This window comes from Amblyomma americanum, chromosome 3, assembly GCF_052857255.1.
Source record: "Amblyomma americanum isolate KBUSLIRL-KWMA chromosome 3, ASM5285725v1, whole genome shotgun sequence".
NCBI lineage: Eukaryota > Metazoa > Arthropoda > Arachnida > Ixodida > Ixodidae > Amblyomma > Amblyomma americanum.
The window spans coordinates 164,156,408-164,175,837 of NC_135499.1; the positions used below are offsets into that span (position 1 = coordinate 164,156,408).

Sequence of the window (19,430 nt, forward strand, 5' to 3'; positions counted from 1 at the left end):
AAACATTATTATGCCGTATTGCACGCGTGTATTCAAATGTCTGCTCAACCTATTCAGCTCACTCTTCTCTTTGAGGCATTTCTTAGAACGACAACCTCTCACCGTATTAAAATGTCCTGCCATGGCGGCAGCTGGCAGGACGGCGCGCTTAGCCGCCTTCTAATCGATGTTAGTGCTTCTCGTGGTGGCAGGTTCTGTCTGCACATCGAAATTCGGGAGAAGTCTTGTGACCAGTCAGAAACCGTCATAGGGCATCTACAAACAGGCTTTGTACAAGGAACCGACTGACGAATCCCAGCAACTGACAGGCAGGAGCTCATTTGCCTGAACATCGCAGTTCGCGCATCTGCGAACCATGCATTATAGACAGTGGGCACAAGCCGGGACACAAACGGCTCTGAGTTGTTGGAAGTTGTGTACACCGCATTAGGAAAAGAGGTATTGCTTGCGTGAGCGACGCGCCCTTCGCGCTCTCCTCATCCGAGTTTTCTCGCCCGCGTGTCCGAGAAGGTGCGCCTGTTCGACAAGAGGTTGTTTGGTCTTGCTTGGCATGCTGCCCGAGCTCATCGCGCACGTCTGTGTTTGCTGTCTGACACAGTAGTAAACGTTAGTTGAGTGTAACCACCACATGTCTGTTCCTCGTTTCCCGCGCTGGGTCTTGATTGCGCTGCCCACATTTTAACTTAAGGCGCCGCGGCACAAACTATCTTGCGCATTTTATTTTCTGCCCTCTCACTTCGCTTCTTTCCCCTCGCCCTCCGCGGTAACATTACATAACCACGCGGAGCTAACTATAGTCACATCTGGTCTACTCTACAGGGGGCTGTGGCGTCCCTATATTTATTACTACCATCTTTACCTACTTGAAGTATTTTAATCCACGCAGTCACGGGGTGCTGAGCAAGCGTGTGCATTGGATTGCTTGCAGAGATGATGTCTTCTAAACTTGCGCTTCTGTCGTGTTTTTTTTTTACTCGCCAAGAGATGTTAGAGACATTTAGCATGACGCTATTCGTGTTCTGATACTGCGCCTATGGGTGCGCCTATAGAGGAGGTGTGCTCCCGCGGTCTTGCGCATGCGCACTTGCAGCCTTTTGGAAGCGTGCATGCGTACATTGCTCCGCACGGAAGCAGATGGCTTTAACGGAATGTGAACTGAGCATTCCTTCCTCCATGTGAACTGTGCTATTCTAAACCACTGTACGTGGTAACGCTAGGGACTTACACGCTATTGCTACCCGTCCCTTGTTCTGAGAAATAAATGAATTAATTTCTGTGTGCACGCCCAATAGAAGGACCACATACCTTGAGCGAAAATTGTCGTCCTTCCGGATTAACAAATTTTTAAAACGTAATTTTTGGATCTCGAAACAGCGAGTAGTTGACGTGTACAACTCACAAGAGAATATAATTCAATGTGGCATTCAGCAATTGGCCCTGATCGAATCTCGCTCTTCATGCGTTACTAAGAAGAAAGCGGCGAAAACAGCGTTACAGGTGACGCTAAAATGCATGAATTCATTTACTAAGTTACTAGATTAATGCTCATGATAAGCATTCTGCATGTGCTGAAGGCGTCTCTTTTCCCAATTGCAACAATAAAGATGAGTAGGCGGTACAGCATCTGGCTTTTAAAATTCACGGTAGCAACAAAAATAAAGAACGCTCGCGCTCATAAAAGAGCAAGCCCGTGTGCATAACTCACTGGCCCCACATTAATGAAGATAGCCGTAAAATTGCGTTAAAGACCGCCTGGTATGCGGAAGCGAGTGAGCTGCAAGCTCTCTTGGCCCCGGCGCCTAGCTTCACTGCGCCGCCAATTAAAGCGCCGCGCCAGCCACTGCGGGGGCCCTTCCATTCTGCAAGGAGCCGCCCGTAATCGCACTCGACAAATTGAACAATTGACAGACGGCCTCCATAGCGACGAAGTCGTCTTCACGGCAAAGACGACCCAAGACACGGTGCGCGTTTGAGCCGGCAGCCATATAAGGGGTCAACTACAATCGGTCCATCCGTTTGATCGCGGCGACGCGGCTGTCAAGGCACGTTCATTAAGGGCAGCGGCATTGGGGGACCCATTCATTACACTGGTGACGGCTGGCTGGCGAGTCGTCGCGAGTTCGGTGCCGTATGTCCGCGAAAGTTTGTAGTATAGTGCACTTGGAGAGGGTGATGAGAGAAGCCAGCTGTTATGTAGTAGACACCGCTTCGATGGAGCAATATGCCGGCAAGCTGTGGCTGCTGACCCGGGCGAGGCTGGACTCCCTGCCGAGGCGTCTTGTGCAATGCAAAACAGCTATGTACGAAGCAGAAACCCTTGCGAGATTTTGAAGCACGTTAAAAACGGGGTTGCTCATATCGCTTCCACGGTTCACAAACTGAACGTGTGTTCAGAAGCGTTTGACTTCGCTCAGAACGTCGGTATGGTTTGTCAGGCCGGTTAGCTTTTTTTTCTGCTGGAGCTGCTTCCGCTCTTCGCGGAGGATTCGTTGGGAACTCAGCTCATTTAACGAAGTATATGTTAATGTGTGTGCACCATAAGTTGTGCGCTCTATGTAGGTACGCACACTGAATGATGAGTGAACAACAACGTAGTGATGGAAAAGAAATAAAAACAAACGCCACGAGCTTTGCGAGTAAACTCCATCTAGTTCTCGCAGCGTAAACAATATACGTGACTGCTTCGTATTACTAGCGCCTCCGTCAAGGTTTCCATCATTCCAGAGATGGTTCAGCGGTCGAGTGTCGCCCACGTACTTCGGGGGTACGGGGCTAGAATTCCGATACCGCCGCGAACCCACCGGTATTTCCTATCGAAACAGGCGTATCCCCCTGCTAGCTACTCAGCTGTGGATTGGCCAGAGACCGGTTAGCACCTGTTCCAAGCGGTTCACGTCAGTGAAAGCTGACCATTCTCTGGGGGATGATTTCTCTCTTCCAAGAACTCGAGAACTTTGTGTGTGTGTGTGCGTGTGCGTGTGTGTGTGTGTGTGTGTGTGTGTGTGTGTGTGTGTGTGTGTGTGTGTGTGTGTGTGTGTGTGTGTGTGTGTGTGTGTGTGTGTGTGTGTGTGTGTGTGTGTGTGTGTGTGTGTGTGTGTGTGTGTGTGTGTGAAGGAGGAGGGAAGGGGGGACATCGTGAGCTTTTTAAATTTTTGTTCATTTACTTCATGTTTTACTTACATATTTATTCCATTTTATTTACTTTTTTGTTCATACTTCTCTGTTCAAGAATTTATTTGTTAATGCCTACAAAACGTAAATTGAACTGCGCGGTATTCGCCTTGCCCGCCACCTGTCATGCGGCCCGGTGACCTTTGACCTTCCCCCCCGCAGGCTCCTGGTTGGTGCCCCACACGCGCACACTCCGCAGCCCAACGTGAACCGGGGAGGTGCCGTGTTCCGCTGCAGCACCGAGGTGGCCAACAGTTGCCAGGCGGTGCCCTTCGATCTGCTCGGTACGTGGCGCCAGTTTGTGTGAAAGTGTTCACCAGTACGCAAGTTGTAAATAGTTTTAACCAGTAATGTTCCAGGCCGCAACCGAACATTCCTCAAATAAACCCCAAAAAGTTATCTTCACCCCCCCCCCCCCCTCCCTCTTTAAAGGAAATTCCTCCGAATTGAACGTCACTGCCTCCCCACTCTATTCCATGCTGTCACTACCTCCTTTTTTCTCCTGTCCCTGTCTTCCTACCGCACCTTATTCCTTGTATTTCCTCGATGCGCCTTTCAGGTGTCCGACTATCGTGCGGCAGTTTCTGTGGTTGGTGCCCCCACCTTTGTTTTTTTCCGTTATATCACTTATTTTAAATAAAACCACTTAAACCTTTCTCCTTCCATGCCCCCTTCGAGAGAAACGCAGTCACGAGGGATCATTTCAGACTGGGACGGATTTTCTGTGTTGAGGTGAAGCTTACACTACAAGCTGCTCCTCAAGTACTTCCCCTCGCTGATTATCGCAAAAATTTGCACGCAAAACCAAAAAAAGCGTAGTGTAAGCGTGTAAAATTTCCTCCCCGCTGTGCGATGTTCTCGTAGATGTTGTTATTTCCTAGGTTGTGTTTGTCTATGCCTTCCTTTCTTTTTACTTCGCCCTCGAAAACTGCCAGCCTTCCTGACTAACCTATCCTGCGTAAAGGTAATCGAACTGGAGTGTGTCCGCAGTGCGCTTGCCATACCTTTATCTCTCGAGTGAAACAGAAAATATGGAGACGAAAAAAAAAATGATGACAGCCGCAACAGGAAAGTTAAAGAAAGAAAAAAAACTGCAGGGAAGCAAACACTAAGCTCCGCATATATGGGCATTGACGCGATAGCGGTAATGGGTTAATGCCCACATATGCGTAATTGGTCATTCTCTACTTACCAGTCACGAATTCCTTGGAGTCCCCATACCACTCCTGGCACAGTGGTGCAGCGGTTAACTGATGCGCCACTGGATGGCAGGTGCTGCCAACCGTGGGTCTTGTGCGACCCGAGCAACCTCTCGCGACCAATCATTGAATTACCTGCCTTCTGTCACGGGGGTCAGTTTGTACACAATCCGGTGGGCAGGCTGTGATGACACCACGAGGTCATGTGACCTAGGTGGCCCACCTAGGCCTCAAACGGTCGCCAACGCTGACGCCAACGCCGGATAATTTTTTTTTTCCGACATGGGGGTATTAACGCTCCCGCGTTAAAACAATTGAGGCCCAGATTTCGAGGCTACTGATGTGTTTATCACGCCTACCGAACGTAGTTCGCTTTTTATGAAAAATACGATGAATTAGTGGTATTACGCACATGCGACTTCTGGCGTATTGCACCTGGAGAATTTTGCGTGGGTCATGCTGTATGACATGGGAACGCGAAGGAATGAGATAAAAGCACTGAATTACACAAGTTTTCGTGTATGCAGCGAGGATGACAGCGCTTCGGGAAAATTCGCTCTGGTTTCTTGCGCATTTTTTTTTCCTAAGGAACGTCGACGCAATTTATAGAACTTGGCGCATTTGGAAGACGGTCTGAAGTACTGAGACTGCAGGCTATTCTGCTGTATCCTTTGTATATATTCAGAACAATTCTTGTATTCCAAACTTAATTTCGGTTATATTCTGTAGCTGAAATGGAGAGGCAAACGTGCCGTGAATGGCGATGCAGTGAATAACTGAAGTAAGTCTGCTCACAGAATCGGAATAAGTGGTTTCACTAGGCTGAATGATAACTCCTGAATGACTCCGTAGGGAGCGGCAGCGGCTCATTTCGCAGCCACCAAACTCACACGAGAAGATAAGAGAAACCACCATGTTCGTACTAAAAAAAAGTTTTTGTCAATAAGCCACCATGGCAGCGCGTCTTATGAAGCGTATTCTCCAGGGGGCGCTCACATCTGTATCATGTCATTTGCAGTGCTTACCTTTACGGACATGGCTCTGAGTGAAAGGTAACTATTTAAAATAACCTTTTCATAGCAGAGTAATTTGTTTCATTTCCTAGAATGGTAGACGAATAGCGAGTGACGTTTTTTACGTGTCTTAGGAACTGAAATCATGTTAGCTTAGACGTCTGGAGTTGCAGACGCACTCTTTACTAGGTGCTTCAATACAAACTGATATTAAATAACAGAATGGCATATATTAAACATAACGGCGAAATTGTCACTGCGACGAAGCTGCTAAAGTCGTCGTCACCGAGTGGTTCTTGCAGTTACGTAGCAGTGCAAATAATTCGGCAAGAGTCCCTTCTCTCTCATTTTAATTTTTCCTGGCTTTTACGCAGGGCCCACTGAGACGCCCGTAGAGAGGCGACTGGAGCGGACGGACGACAAGTCCGGACAGTGGTTCGGCGCCACACTGCATAGCGCCGGCGACAATGGCCTCATTGTGGTCAGTATAATATGTACCCCTTGCCCCCTGCGCCCAACATCCTACAGGCATCACGGCGGGGAGTGATACGTCACGTACATTCGGCGTGCGCCGCAAGTCGGCTACCCGCCACGCGCTTCTGTACTGCGGTGGTTCTCATCGCACACACCGTGATAAGAAAAATACTAAAAAAAATCACAAAAACCGGAGTCAACAATAAAAATTTGCAAAATGGAATGCGCGCACACACACACATGCAAAACACTTATACATTTGCACACGTGAGGAATACAGAACGCGTCTTGAAGGGGTAAATCTATCCGTTAATTTTTGCACCAAGTGTTGGCATATAAAGAAATAATGTCTCGTGCTTGTACAAGAATTGTACTTAAAGACAGCGTCTTTTCACCTAAGCTGAACCGAAGTTTTAAAAAGAATTGGTAGAGTTATAGCTGGAATAAAACAGAATTTGCGTATTTTGCCGTCCCCTAGCGCACTCAGAACTACTAATTTTCCGTAATTATTGAGCAAACATTGATTAATAACTATTATTAGGTTATGCTAGCCTGTGATGTGTGAAAAGCTTCAAAAACAAAAAGCTGCATAGCACCATCAAAAAGCTTTAACTGCTTCGTTCCAGTGAGAACATCTTTGTTCTACGTGGACTTTCTGTATACTTTATAAAAAAAGAGGTCGAAAATCATCAAAATGCCTAAATGAGCACCTGGTTGGCAAACCACCTGGCGGCGCACGTATGTTGGGGATTTCTGTGGAGAACCCTGTCTGTGAAGCTGCAGCCCAATGAGCCCTTGCTAGCGGCCGCCTGCAATGTTTCGCGAGCTAGGTTTATTGCGTAAAAATTTTCAGAATAAAATTAGCTTTACGAAAATCGAGCTAGTTGATACCTTTAGGGTATACAATTCCGTAGTTGGAACTTTGCGCGTATCCCCTAGAGTGGACAAGCTGATGAGGAAATCACCTATGTAAATTTTGATTAAGGAATGAACAAATTATCCCGGGTGAATTCGGTTGCCGCCAATAAAATTATTTCTGTTTCATTGCGCTGGTATCAGCGAGCTTATTTTTGAACGTTTGTTTTTGTTGAGAAAACACGTACCTCTTCGAATTGCGTTTCATTAAGGCCTACTTCATTCCTCCGCAATGGCTCTGTATATATAGTCTATTTCCATGTAATATAAATAGTTGAAGTGGCTACTCGCGCGCAGTTACTTTTATGACAGAGGCTGAGCATTCGTGCGCAAGTAGCGCAAATATGGTTACTTTTTGTGTTTTTAGATAGCGTAAAAACCTCCTCCCCTGTCCTTTCTCGAAGCTATCGCTTCCCTCTGCACTTCTCCCTGCTGTTGTCTCTCTGTCTCTTTATTACCTACGGCCGCAGCTCCGGTGCTTAAGATATCAGATAGCAACTGCCGCTACTGGCAAAGTGTTTTCCTTAGTTTTGTATTCTTTGCAATAAACCACCGCTGAAATTAATTATGAGTAAACACGAACCCTTCCTTGCTGTCTTCGTTTTCTTTACGCTTTTTTTTCGCCATTGTTAACGAAACCACTTTCGCGATAAGCATACGTTGTGTCCAGAAGTGCCCCGTTCGGTGTGATTTCGGGTAACACCATCCTCTCTGCCCGCAGGCCTGTGCACCACGCTACGTGTACTTTTCCGTGAACCTGCGTCGACGCGAGCCCGTGGGCACGTGCTTCGTGTCGCAGAGCTCCTTCACGGGTTTCCGGGAATACTCGCCCTGCAGGACGTGTGAGTCACTGGCAAGGGTGTCAGCACGCACGCCCGCACTGTTCTCGCGAGCGCCTATTAACGCTGTCGACCGACCATTGCAGCCGCCTGGGGTCACCACAGACAAGGCTCTTGCCAAGCTGGCTTCTCCGCGGGCATTTCAAAGGTGACGACGCATCTGGCGACATCCAACATCCGCGGCCGCTTCTGCACTAAACCGCCGTGTCGTCAACCTCTTGCAGCACGTACCGCAACAGGAAGCCGATTGGATACTCTCTCATTTCTCGGATGTTTTGTGCGGCAGACGCTCTTTCGCGAGTGTACAACGTACAGGCCTTTTTTTGTGACTATTTTGTAATTGTCTTTCGAAGGCTACACGATATTGATGTTTTTATCTAGTGTCCCGCGAGATGTCGGAAATGATTTCACAGGATCCCATGCACTGGTTGATGGACTCCACTGAAACGTGGCTTCCTACACTATATTTTCCTACACTACAATTTCACGCACGTATCACGTACTGAGCGTTTGACCCCGCTGTTCTCGAAAATATGCGCACCTCGCTAATGGGACCAGTAACGACGATTATACGGCGGATATCTCGTGCTTTAAGGCAGTTTAAGTCGTGGAATTTCTTTACGTAAACTTTTCTCTCTTTTTTTGTTCTTTGAAAATACATGCAGGATAACCACCATCTTTTTATGGGAGCTCCAGGAAGCTGGTACTGGCAAGGTACGTGACGTTCTTGGTTTTCTGGGCATTTCACTCTCAGAGCGAAGTTGCTGAAAAATATTACATAAACATTTGGCTAAGTAACCGTAACCATTGCAACATATTACTTTCGTTAAACTGCGTTAAGAAAGTCGGGAAGAGTAGAGTTCTTGTCAAAATTCTGCTTTGTACTTTTTAAAGCTGCTTCTCATTACAATAGCATTTTTATGGTCTGCAGCTTTCACAGCAAGAGAGCTCACGTGAAATGATGTCATAGTACTGATGACATCGTAGCAGTGTACACATAGGAAAAAGTACGGCCATAATCCATAAAGTTTTCTCATATTAGACACTTTGTCCAGGCATTCCAAAAGCAGAGGCGCATTGCCATTGGCTAGTGTTGAAACAAGTGACCAGCGGTGTTCGTGTGACGAAACACACTCCTCTGGCACACCGTCTCTAAATCGTCCGTGGCTACTTGACATAGAAAGAACCTAGCTCACTCATGCGAGACAAAAATGTAAAAAGCGAGCATCTCCGTCAAGCGAGTACATTTCCACCAAGGATTGCGCTGCTCGAAACAGTTCACAACGGGACGCACTGACGCTGTTTGCGTGAAGAGGCTTTGCATGCGCATGCTAGCTTATACAGCGAGCATGACCACGTGCCTGTCCTGCTGTCGTCCGCGGTGGCAGGCCAGGTATTCATGCAGGACCTTGTGGACGTGCGCAACCAGTACAACACTTCCGAGTCGCCCTCTTCGGATGACGACAGCTTCCTGGGTGAGTGCACTTTTCCTCCTGATATTTCCGCGCTTTTCTTCGAAAGTGAACTCTGGTTGGAAAGCGAGACACCGTGAAGTGCCGACGTTACACTGCGTTTTTTTTTTCCCTCATGGATGTCACTCTGCGGGGCACACCAGTCGTTGCGGTATGCGTTTAGATTGCTCTCGTTAACCGAGCAGGGACATTTACAGCAGGCTAGCATATAAGGTTTGACGTCCCAAGGAAACTAGCAGCTGTAACGATGGTGTACTCTAAGCAGTTTCCAAGTGACCCGCTTGAGTCTGCGTATAAAGCACACCAGATATCTTATGCTGATGGATCGTTGGTCGCCGGCATACCTTCTCTCTACCTTCTCTCTACAGGCCGGAACATTACATAACTGGGGAGGTGAGATATTTTTGCATATGTCGATGGTTAATACATATACAAACGAGTTATAAGCATTAGGCAAATGCAGGCAAGATAATGAAAATTAAAGAACATATTCGGACACAAATGGAAGCAGAACAACGGCATAGTACGCACAAGCTAAACGGTTGCTTGGTACAGAAATAAAATAACAACAAAATTAAGAAAACAAACACGCAATGTGCCCCGATGGCTGAAGACAGATTTTATGCGTAGGTAAAAATTTGGCGGTAGTTTAGCTCTGGTTAAACCTGGAGTGACGCGATAGCTACAGCTGGCCGAGTGGAACTTGGTCACGTGACCAACCACGTGACGAACTATGTGATCAACCACGACGCCGCGCCGCCGGCAGTTGCTCCGCACCACGTGACCAACCAAGTGACAGCGTGGCGGCGCCGCTACGCTGAGGGCTCGACATGCTACCATAATGTAGCTATCGCTACAAAAGCGCCCTCGCATTTCATTTCTGGCTAGATGTTCGGTTCGAGAGCACGAAACTAAGCATGGGACCTTTGCACTTAAACGGGAAGATTAACTTTGCACGCTTACTTGTTCGTACTAAAAAAAGAAAAAGAAACGCAGATATGAAGGACTGACTGGTTTTTACCGCTCTTATCTCCAGTAAATTATTGCGTCTGGTATTCGTCAGCAACGCGGAGATTTACAAGTCGAATAAAACTTGGTGCGACATGATACAGAGAACCCATCTCCTCACTGACGTGCAATCAAAACTCCGCCGGAGTGGAAGCTGATATGCATCTCATTTGCATACCTAACGCACAGATGAGCTGCTACTCGTTCTTCTAAATGTAAAGCGACAGGACAATTATCTCTTACTAAAAGCAATGCGAACAGCTCAGTTTTCTTGAATATGCGAAAAGTATGTCAGAAGAGCCAAAAAGCATTGCTAATTTCTGGAACTGGAACAGACCTTTTTGGTAATGAAAAACAATATGCCAATTTTCAATACATAACTGAATGCTGCTTTATGTGCTGCATCGCTTGTTTCGTTTTCCATTTCTTGTTTTTTTTTTTACGTTCTCTGTTTACGTTCGTTTAATTTTCGATTTTCTAAATCTTCCGTGTCTTTTGCAGGCTATTCGACAGCCGTGGGCAAGTTTTCTGGGGACAATGATTACGACGTGGCCGTCGGGATGCCCCGTGGTGAAAGTCTCTTTGGCAAGGCAAGTGTGGAAAGAATAGAAAGACGAATATGCAGTTGGGAGGAGACCAAGGAATGTTGTGATCGATTCCTGCATTTATAGTTAAACAAAATAAATGAATTACATGCTGTCTATCGATCGGGCTAATCCAGCAAAGTCTATGACAGAAAATCCAATGCGGATTGAAAAGTTTTGAGCTACTAGCATTTTGTCGCTACTGGTCTGTAAACCTCAAATCGGTAAGAACCCGGCAAATTTGTTGAGAGACCTGCTAATACTCTGTAATTAAAATTATCAAAATTAAGCTGAATCTCGAACGTCTAAGAACGCTAAAACTGCGCACCCGTAATCATGCACGTGTAATAATTAAATAGTAAATGTCAAGATCATGACCTGTTAATGTAGTTGCACTCTTGCAGCCGGGGTCAGCTCGCAGTGGATGATTTTGCAGCACGTTCTGCGCATCTCTAGGAGCTGACACTTTTTAACATGGCTGTGAGAATACAAGAAAAAAAAAACTTGGGTCTGCGGTTTGTGCAATGCCGTCCCGATGTGAATTGCTTTCGCAAGCAGAAACGAAAACGTTTTAATTTTACAGCACATACCACACGTGATAATAAAGACATAGCGTATGTGGTGAAACGTAAGATAACCGGCCTCATGTTTTGTTACCTAAAGGGTGGCTGAAAAGGTTTTCTGAGAATTCGGAAAGCTTCAAGGGTTCGAATATGTGAAGCTTGTAGACGAAGCTTCCAAAGTTTTAATGCGCTAGAATTCAAAACGATGACGTAATCGCCGCTGAAAGCCGCGACTACGGCTGGGCTTCTTCGCGGATAAAATGCTATGCGGAGAAGCCAGGTGGTGTCGCCTAAGGAATCGGATAGATTTTCGCTGCATCCGCCCTCATCAATCTGTGCTTCGGCGAATGCCACCAAGACGTGCAGCGAGGGCTCTGCTTTTGGTGGTGTTTATTTTCTTTTTCGGATCAAGCCTTTCTGCTTTAGAAATGCACCTTGCCTGCAAATGGCGTCATCATGCTACACCCATCAGTCGGTGTGCTCTGCGGAGAAGCCGGAACGCTGTCGTCGATTTAATCTACTATTACGTCCCCGTTTCAAACGCTAACTCCTCCGAAATAGCTCCGAAATAGCAATAGCAGCCATTTTCACACATTGGATCCCCAGAAGCGCTTCAAATTCTAGAACCTCTCTAGTTACCTTTTACTTTCGAGAGTTACCAGTTGAAAATACTCAAACCGCATGACCTTGCGCTTGCTTTTTCTCAAACCAGAGAGATGCAGCTGTTAACACCGTAACTATCTTTAGCAAAACTCTTGGACTTCTAGAATATAGGACAAAGTTGGGGCGTGGGAGAGCATTACATGACTGATTAACAGATTTCTAAGTGCCGAATGGACACTTTGAGTTGTGAGATACACTGGTGTAAAGGGCTAGATCTGGACAATTACCGCCACCTGGGGTTGTTTAACGTTCCCTAAAATCTCAGCCCGGGGACGATTAATGGCACAGGTAAGATGCCACTAACAGTCAAGAAATCGTTTTTAGACTCATTCCGTTTGCAAACGCTTACGCATCGTAGGAAACAGCCTTTGAAATATGGCAACTTCGTGTGTTTGCATACGGTTCTCCTCACTCGCGGTGATTGTCCATTCTTGTTTTCTTTTTATTTTCTTTGCTGGCATACAGGTGGTCCTGTACAGCACTCGGCTGCAGTCTCTGGGCAACCTGACGGGAGACCAGATGGGCGCCTACTTCGGCTACGCGCTGGCAACGTTGGACGTCAACGGAGACGGGTATGTCGCTGCCTATATGGACGTGAGTTAGAGCTCACGCGCAGATCAACCAAGCTGATGATAGATGATGATGATGATGATGATGATGATGATGATGATGATGATGATGATGATGATGGCAGCGGCGGCAGTGGTGGCGGTGGTGGTGGTGGTTAACATACACCAACGAGTCGTACTAAGCCCTCTTCTTCAACCAAGCAGCCACTGCAGACCGTATGTACAGCAGCCACGCTTAACACCACGAATTCGACAGCTCTGACGCGAACGAAACATCAGTTGTTTCGTTGCAACGACCGCAACTAAAAGAACCCTTGTCAGCACCAAAGAGGTGCGGAAAGCAGGGCTGAACAGTTCGGTTACACTAAGGAAATTAAAGGGTTAGGTGTTAAGCTCACGGTCTCTCTAAATTCAGCTGCAACGATGGGCTCAAGATAAGTGCCATGACCCGCAAATCGCGATGGCTTGCAACCCCAAGTTCACATTCGTACGTCGCCATTATTTACCCCAACAGTGAATTAATGCGTCATCTAAACGCGATCTTCCGGAAACAAAGGCGCTTCCGAACTGCCCGCACTTATCCCACAAAAATGGTTCTCTGTACCCTGTGTGTCCGCACGGGTGTTCACTACGACGGTCAAGTTCCACAACGCTTGATCAGAGTTCGCGCGCGAGTTAGAATCTGCTGTCAAGTGACCTTCGCAAGAAGATCACGAGTTCGAAACACCGTAGTTCCAAAGGGGGAGGGGGACGAGTGTCTTAATGTAAGAAACAGTAGGAAAGAGAGAGAGAGAGGACTGACGGCACTGTGTGTTTTGGCCGCAGCCGGGATGACCTGGTGGTGGGCGCCCCCCTGTACACGTCGGCGGACTTGAAGGATGGCAGCTACGAGAGGGGCCGCGTCCACGTCTACCTGCAGAGGGCGCCGGTGAGCATGCCGGGCTCAGGAGCTCGACGACGTATCCTTAAAGGGATGGCACTAAAGGACGAGTTGAAGTTGGCCTCGCTGTGTCGACACGTTCAAATGACTGGGAGGCTGCCTTCAAAGAATAACGAGCTGTTATAAGATTGAAAAGGCCTCCGAAGGATGAAGTCCAGCTACCACTACCAGAGGCCGTTTCCATAAGGAAAATATGTTGACGTCAATTGTTTTAAACGGAGGGCCTCTTAGGCGAGGCCACACCACCATTCCCTTCTAGCCGCTGGTCACAATGCCCTTTTTTTTTTCATTGACTTTACGCGCTTATATCGAGCGGTGAGGGGAGAAATCATTCCATTTTAAACACAATTTTCTAAGCAATAAATGCGCAATTTTTGTTCCTATAAAACATATATAGCCACAAAGAACCAAGCAGATGATTTTTACTAAGAACAAAAATTTCATGCAGTTTTTCTCCATGTTCCTTTAACGGCATATTTTTCACGTCGGTTTACACACCCCCGCCAAATTGGTGGACATGCTTCTTTTGCGGAGAGGTAACTTGCGGCACGAACATAAAAAGAAATAAGGCATGGTTTAGGCCTCATGTACTAACGTATAAACAGATTTCTACACAAAGCGCTAACCTAAGTTCAGTTATTTTACTTATATGTCTTCCCTTAACCAGAATAGCAATGCCTAAAACATGAGTGAGAGCAAATTGATGAGATAAAAGACAGAGATTCTTGCAGTTTAGTATCAAAGCATGGTAATAAATGCCTGTTAATGAACAAAGTTTCTTTTATCGCGCAGAAAAAACTGGAGCGCGTAACGTTTTTGGACGGAGACCAGACAAAAGGACGTTTCGGAATGTCTCTTTGCTCTCTTGGTGACCTGGACCGCGATGGCTACCAGGGTAAGTAATTTCACTTCGTCTCACCTTCACGGTCAGCGTGTGTACGCTCAAACTGGGCAAACGAGTAACGGTCATGGCATCTAATATTTTTGGTGGCATGTAGACATTGTGCAAGGGTTATGACATGAGACTTCTTAACGCTGAAACGGTTAATCGGCTCTGCAACAGTTTCTGTGAGTCTTTAGTATGTTTCGTCGCCTCTCAGTAACAGTAGTGCCCTGAAATTTTTTCCTAAAAAGCAGTTTTAGTTGTATCTGCCTAATGTACAGCCTTTGCCGAAAGCATACAGGCCAGCTGGCTTGCTTCTCGGCCACACAGTGTGGCTTGTATTGCGTTGTCAGCGTTCTAAGTTTCTCAAAGATGAAAACTCTCGCCCTCATCCCAGTGGAGCCTGGGACCCTAGTACAAGATTTACAAACAAACACCGTGGACTGTATGTTTCCGAAAAACGTTTCATCGCCCGTCCTCTGTAGAGAAGCCAAACGAACAGCAGTCAAGAAACATGAAACGCGTGCTCGTTCGCCGTAAATGTCTGCTGTGCACAGCTGTAGAAGGCATTCAAATGGACTACTGATTAGCCCCAACCAACGCATTATTCAATTGAATCTTGCTTCGTTTTTGTATCCGAAAAAAAAGTATGACTGTAGCATCTTGCTAGCCGTTTTTGATGCGATAACGTTCACAGCTCTTCTTTGTCAGGTATTCGATATGCGGAATAGAAGAGATGAATTCGTGACATGTACAGCTTTTTTTTTGTCGTTGAAATGAACGGAGCAAGACCGACCATGCGCCTTTGTAATACCGAAAGGAAATAGCTAACCCGTCATATATTGTTATGTACCGGGCATTGAAGAGCAAGCGCAGATTTGTGGACAGCTCTCGGAAGAGGTGGTTGGCGGTTGCCATCATATTTGTACAGTGTGTTTTATACCTTTTATCGAAAAAAAAAGAAAGACGCGAGACAATGTAGTTTTCCAACAGGAAATGCTTCGTATAGAAGGGGCGAGTTGCGTTCGAGGAGGACGCGCTGCAGTGGCACTTGCCTTGTGTCCTCCTTCCCAGACTTCGCCGTGGGCGCACCGTACGCCGGCCCGGACTCACGGGGCGCGGTGTACATCTTCCTCGGCGGACCGCAGGGCAAGCCGTCAGCTCCCGCGCAGGTCATCACCGCTGAAGAAGTCAGGTGGGACCTCAGCACGTTCGGCTTCTCGCTCGCTGGGGGACTGGACCTGGACAGCAACGAGTATCCCGGTACGGTTCGGAGGAGCGTTTCTACCCTTGCCTCTTCGACTTCTTTCAGGTCAACTCGGCCTGAGGTGTTTGAAGTGCTGCTGTATAGGAACGGAGCTTATATACTTGTCAAAGAGTGCCGGAGAAATAAGCTCTATGAGAGCATGCATGCTATAGACCTAAAAAAGCGCTTGAAAACTGCGGAGTGCGCCTTTGGCGTACCATAGGCCACTGGCAAACCCTCCAAGTTGCACTGCATAAATCGGAAGGAAGATAAATACATACAAACGGTTACGATACTCGGTAATGTGCTATTACAGGGAAGCTGCTTTTGTGTGATGTCTGTGAGTGGGTGAATTTCTTTTACAGCTCTGGCTGATAAACCCAAGGTTACAGTCCCCCGCGTGATAGTAGTAGTAGTGTAGTAGTAGTAGTAGTAGTAGTGGTAGTAGTAGTAGTAGCTGTCAACGCGATCACGTGTCCACCCCGTGTTCATAGCCCGTGTCGCGCGCCTCGCACTAACTTCGTCATCATCGCAATCCAGCGCACCAGCGCAGAAGCAGCTGCAGCAGTTATGATAAAGCCTCCAGAGCTGACGTTGCACGTCAAGCAGCCGCGTTTGAGCGAGGGAGTCCGGAGCGTCGTGGTTTGAACTGCTCTGAACGCTGCATGTATGCGGGAGGCCGGAGCCACAAACGTGCAGCGAGTCGAACAGAGGACGAACGCTACCGGCACGCTGTCCGCAAACACGCTGCACGACAAGATGCTCAAATACGCGCCAAGAAACTTCTCACATCGAAAACATACAGGCAATCACCACACATTCGTGCGGGCACAAGCATTCAAAGCAAATGCAACAGTTGCAAATGCACAATGTACATTAGCTAGCGCTTATCATCCGCGTGCAATCGGCATTTAATTTTATGCTTATTGAATTATTAAAGATATTTATTAAAACATTTTTCATAGTCGTTCAATTAGCTCAATAATTCAATATGATTACAAGATCTGAAGCCTACCCTCTTTGTGAGGACTGAAAAGGTGTCTAGCGACCTGGAAGCCTCGGGATTTTCAGGGAAATTTTGTGCACCTGGAAAAATCAGGGAATTGCCAGAGACACTGTCAAGAAAGTGGTCATGTCAGGGAAAAGGTCCGACGAAAATTGACACAATGGTTTGCCATGAATTTCGATAATACTGTTCGTGAGCAGCACACGATCCATTCACATTGGCATAACATCTTTTTGCGTCTGACGTGTATAAGGCATGACAGCCTGCCAGTTTTACCTGTCTTTTTCTTGTCGTCCATGAAGTGAGCACTGTATGTACTGGTTGGTTCTGTGCTGGAAACACTTCTCAGTCTGGATTCGATCTGGACAGCTTGCCCTCGGGCGTCGGGGTGTCGTAGGCCATGCAGAAACTAAATGCTCTGAGGCTAGTTTCTCTGTGGTTCGAACTGCGAAGACGAGGCTATAAAAAGCTGTTACTTTTTGCGAAAACCTCTTTCAGCTTGTCACGTGGCATTACTGCTGTCGAAAGGGGCGCCAGAACGAGCTAAGGGTGCCTTTAGTGTAAAGGTATTGCAGTAGAATACGCTCTGGGGCAAGTTGGTGCATAGCTTGAGTAGATGAAGCGCACAAAAGACAGCACACAGACAAAGAATAACACGAGACAGACTCAAGCTTTTGATGTAAAGGCAGGAAAATAAGTGCTTTTCACTGATGATGAACCGCCGATCTTTGTCAGTCCTTTTTGTTCAATGAGCAGTGTATGAAGCCCCTGTAATTACATGGAGTGTGTCGTTCAGATAATTTCCCAGAAGTTTATCAGAAGTTAAGCTTGCTACCAGAAGTTTAGCTTAAGCTTGCTACCAAAAGTTTACCAGAAGTTTAGTTTGCCAGACACCCCGACTGGTCTTCAGTGTGACGAAGGCCGCCTTGTTGTCTGTGAAATGAAATGTTTGACCCAAACTCTTCTAATTCTCCTAATAGTCTCTCCTAATGTTCGCAATGATTGGCTTGGACCGTTTACTAGCCCATCAGCCATGCCGACGTTCAGGGAAAGCATGTAAGGTGTTCCATTGCAAAACACTTACGAAATCCCGCACGACCCTGCATCCTGATTTGCGAAGATGATGAAGGGGCCACGGGCGCGTGAGGAGCGCTATCGGCTTAGTCGCGTGATCTTGCTACAGCGCTACCAACCCCTGAGCTCCGCCGGCAAACGAACCATTAACAGCTCCGCTTTAAAATGTTTCACATGCCTTGTAATATAAAATATTTTATGCAAATTATTTCATTGTAACATTTCGTGTATGTTTCAAGTGATTCCATACATTCTTCTTAACTAGGTTATTATTAAAAACTGAAATAAGGTGATAATTAGGCGAGTCCATAAAAGGGGTCTGGGAAGTTGAGCTGCAGACTCTTTTTTGTCTAGACTGATGCTACCGTGGACCAAAGCAATAAAGATGTAATCGTCTATAGGAAACTAAAAAAATCTTTTCACTTTCTCTCCTGGCGGCTGCAGATCTGCTTGTAGGCGCGTACGAGTCGGACGCGGCCGTTTATCTCAGGTAAGTCGACACTGCTTTTTCGCAATTTACCTAGCCACAGCTTCGTGTTCTGCATGAAAAGAAAAAAAAAGCCGACAATGTTCGCACTGCCTTCTGCGTTGCTTGCATATGCTTCGGAATGTGTTTTTTTATTGCTTGCAGTGAAACACCGCAAATCACACACCGTACCGCACACTACACACCGCACACCACACGCTACGCACCACTGCACTGCACAACACCCCGCACCGCACCGCACCGCACCATACCATACCATACCATACCATACCATACCATACCATACCATACCATACCAAATGTTCCTTATCTCGGTACTTCACATCTCTGTGCGCATGGTGCTTGATTTCTTTCTTTCTGTACACATCGATTTCACAGCGTGGCTATTCGGTTTTCGCAGGAGCCGTCCCGTGATCGACTTGCACGCCACCCTCAACATCGACGGAGACACCGTTGACCTCGAGGACGCCAACTGCACCCTCAGGGACGGCACCAGAGTGCCCTGGTGCGTGCGTCCCATTAACGGCCATTTCGACTCCATCGCATGCAGTCAAAACGTTCGCGCTTTATAATATCCTCTATTCTCTTCATTATGTGGGTTAAATATCACCGCTGCCTAATAATTTGTTTCAACAAATACGAAGAAAAGGAAATACCTAGAGCTTTAGTAGCATTAAGGTGTTTCCGTCACTGGGATATGTGGACAAACAGTTGCATAGTTAGGCTTTTATGCATAATATATATAATAAAAAACACAAGTTGTCTAAGATCACCCAGATCTACGACTGCATCTCTCACGCCGCGCAATTGCTTGACCTACAACAAATATCACTCAAATTCCCATTAAATTAGCGAATAAACGACAATGCGGTTCTCACTACATTTGAAGCTTCACCACACAACAGCAGGCATACGGCACCCTCCACGTGAATCTAGTCAAATGTTTTTTTCCGATGCATCCAGCAGGCTCGACAGTGTGTCGTAACCATGGTATGGCATGTACAGACATCAATCAAGCTGCGAATGTTTTGTCAAAGAAACATCTGTGTCACCTTTTTTCTCGCAGCTACGTCATGACGGTATGCCTGCGGTATACCGGCTTGGGCGCGGCACCTTCAATAGGTGAGTAGGCCAGTCCTGGCCGGAACACGATCCGTCTAGGGTTCCAAATCCTAGTTGTGTAAGTAATCCCAATATACTGGACTTGGCACTTAGAAAGGCGTCGGTTCGAATCTGCCAGACAATTCCAGCTGCAGAGGCGGATATTTCGACTTGCGCTCTAACTGTTTATTCGCCAACTTTCAGGGCGGTTGTGTGCACTGCA

General features: G+C 46.9%; 1 protein-coding gene across 1 annotated transcript in view; it reads left to right on the forward strand.

Moving 5' to 3' along the window:
• Window positions 1–19,430, forward strand: part of LOC144125335 (integrin alpha-PS2-like) — a 67,558-nt gene that overhangs the window by 27,640 nt on the left and 20,488 nt on the right. Inside the window, exons 2-15 of the mRNA XM_077658618.1 lie at window positions 3,334–3,455; window positions 5,758–5,864; window positions 7,494–7,614; window positions 7,698–7,759; window positions 8,277–8,325; window positions 9,000–9,086; window positions 10,593–10,681; window positions 12,367–12,473; window positions 13,296–13,398; window positions 14,203–14,305; window positions 15,368–15,556; window positions 18,064–18,109; window positions 18,507–18,611; window positions 19,173–19,228. Coding sequence (XP_077514744.1) covers window positions 3,334–3,455; window positions 5,758–5,864; window positions 7,494–7,614; window positions 7,698–7,759; window positions 8,277–8,325; window positions 9,000–9,086; window positions 10,593–10,681; window positions 12,367–12,473; window positions 13,296–13,398; window positions 14,203–14,305; window positions 15,368–15,556; window positions 18,064–18,109; window positions 18,507–18,611; window positions 19,173–19,228 — 1,346 coding nt within the window. The remainder of the gene's footprint in view (window positions 1–3,333; window positions 3,456–5,757; window positions 5,865–7,493; window positions 7,615–7,697; window positions 7,760–8,276; window positions 8,326–8,999; window positions 9,087–10,592; window positions 10,682–12,366; window positions 12,474–13,295; window positions 13,399–14,202; window positions 14,306–15,367; window positions 15,557–18,063; window positions 18,110–18,506; window positions 18,612–19,172; window positions 19,229–19,430) is intronic.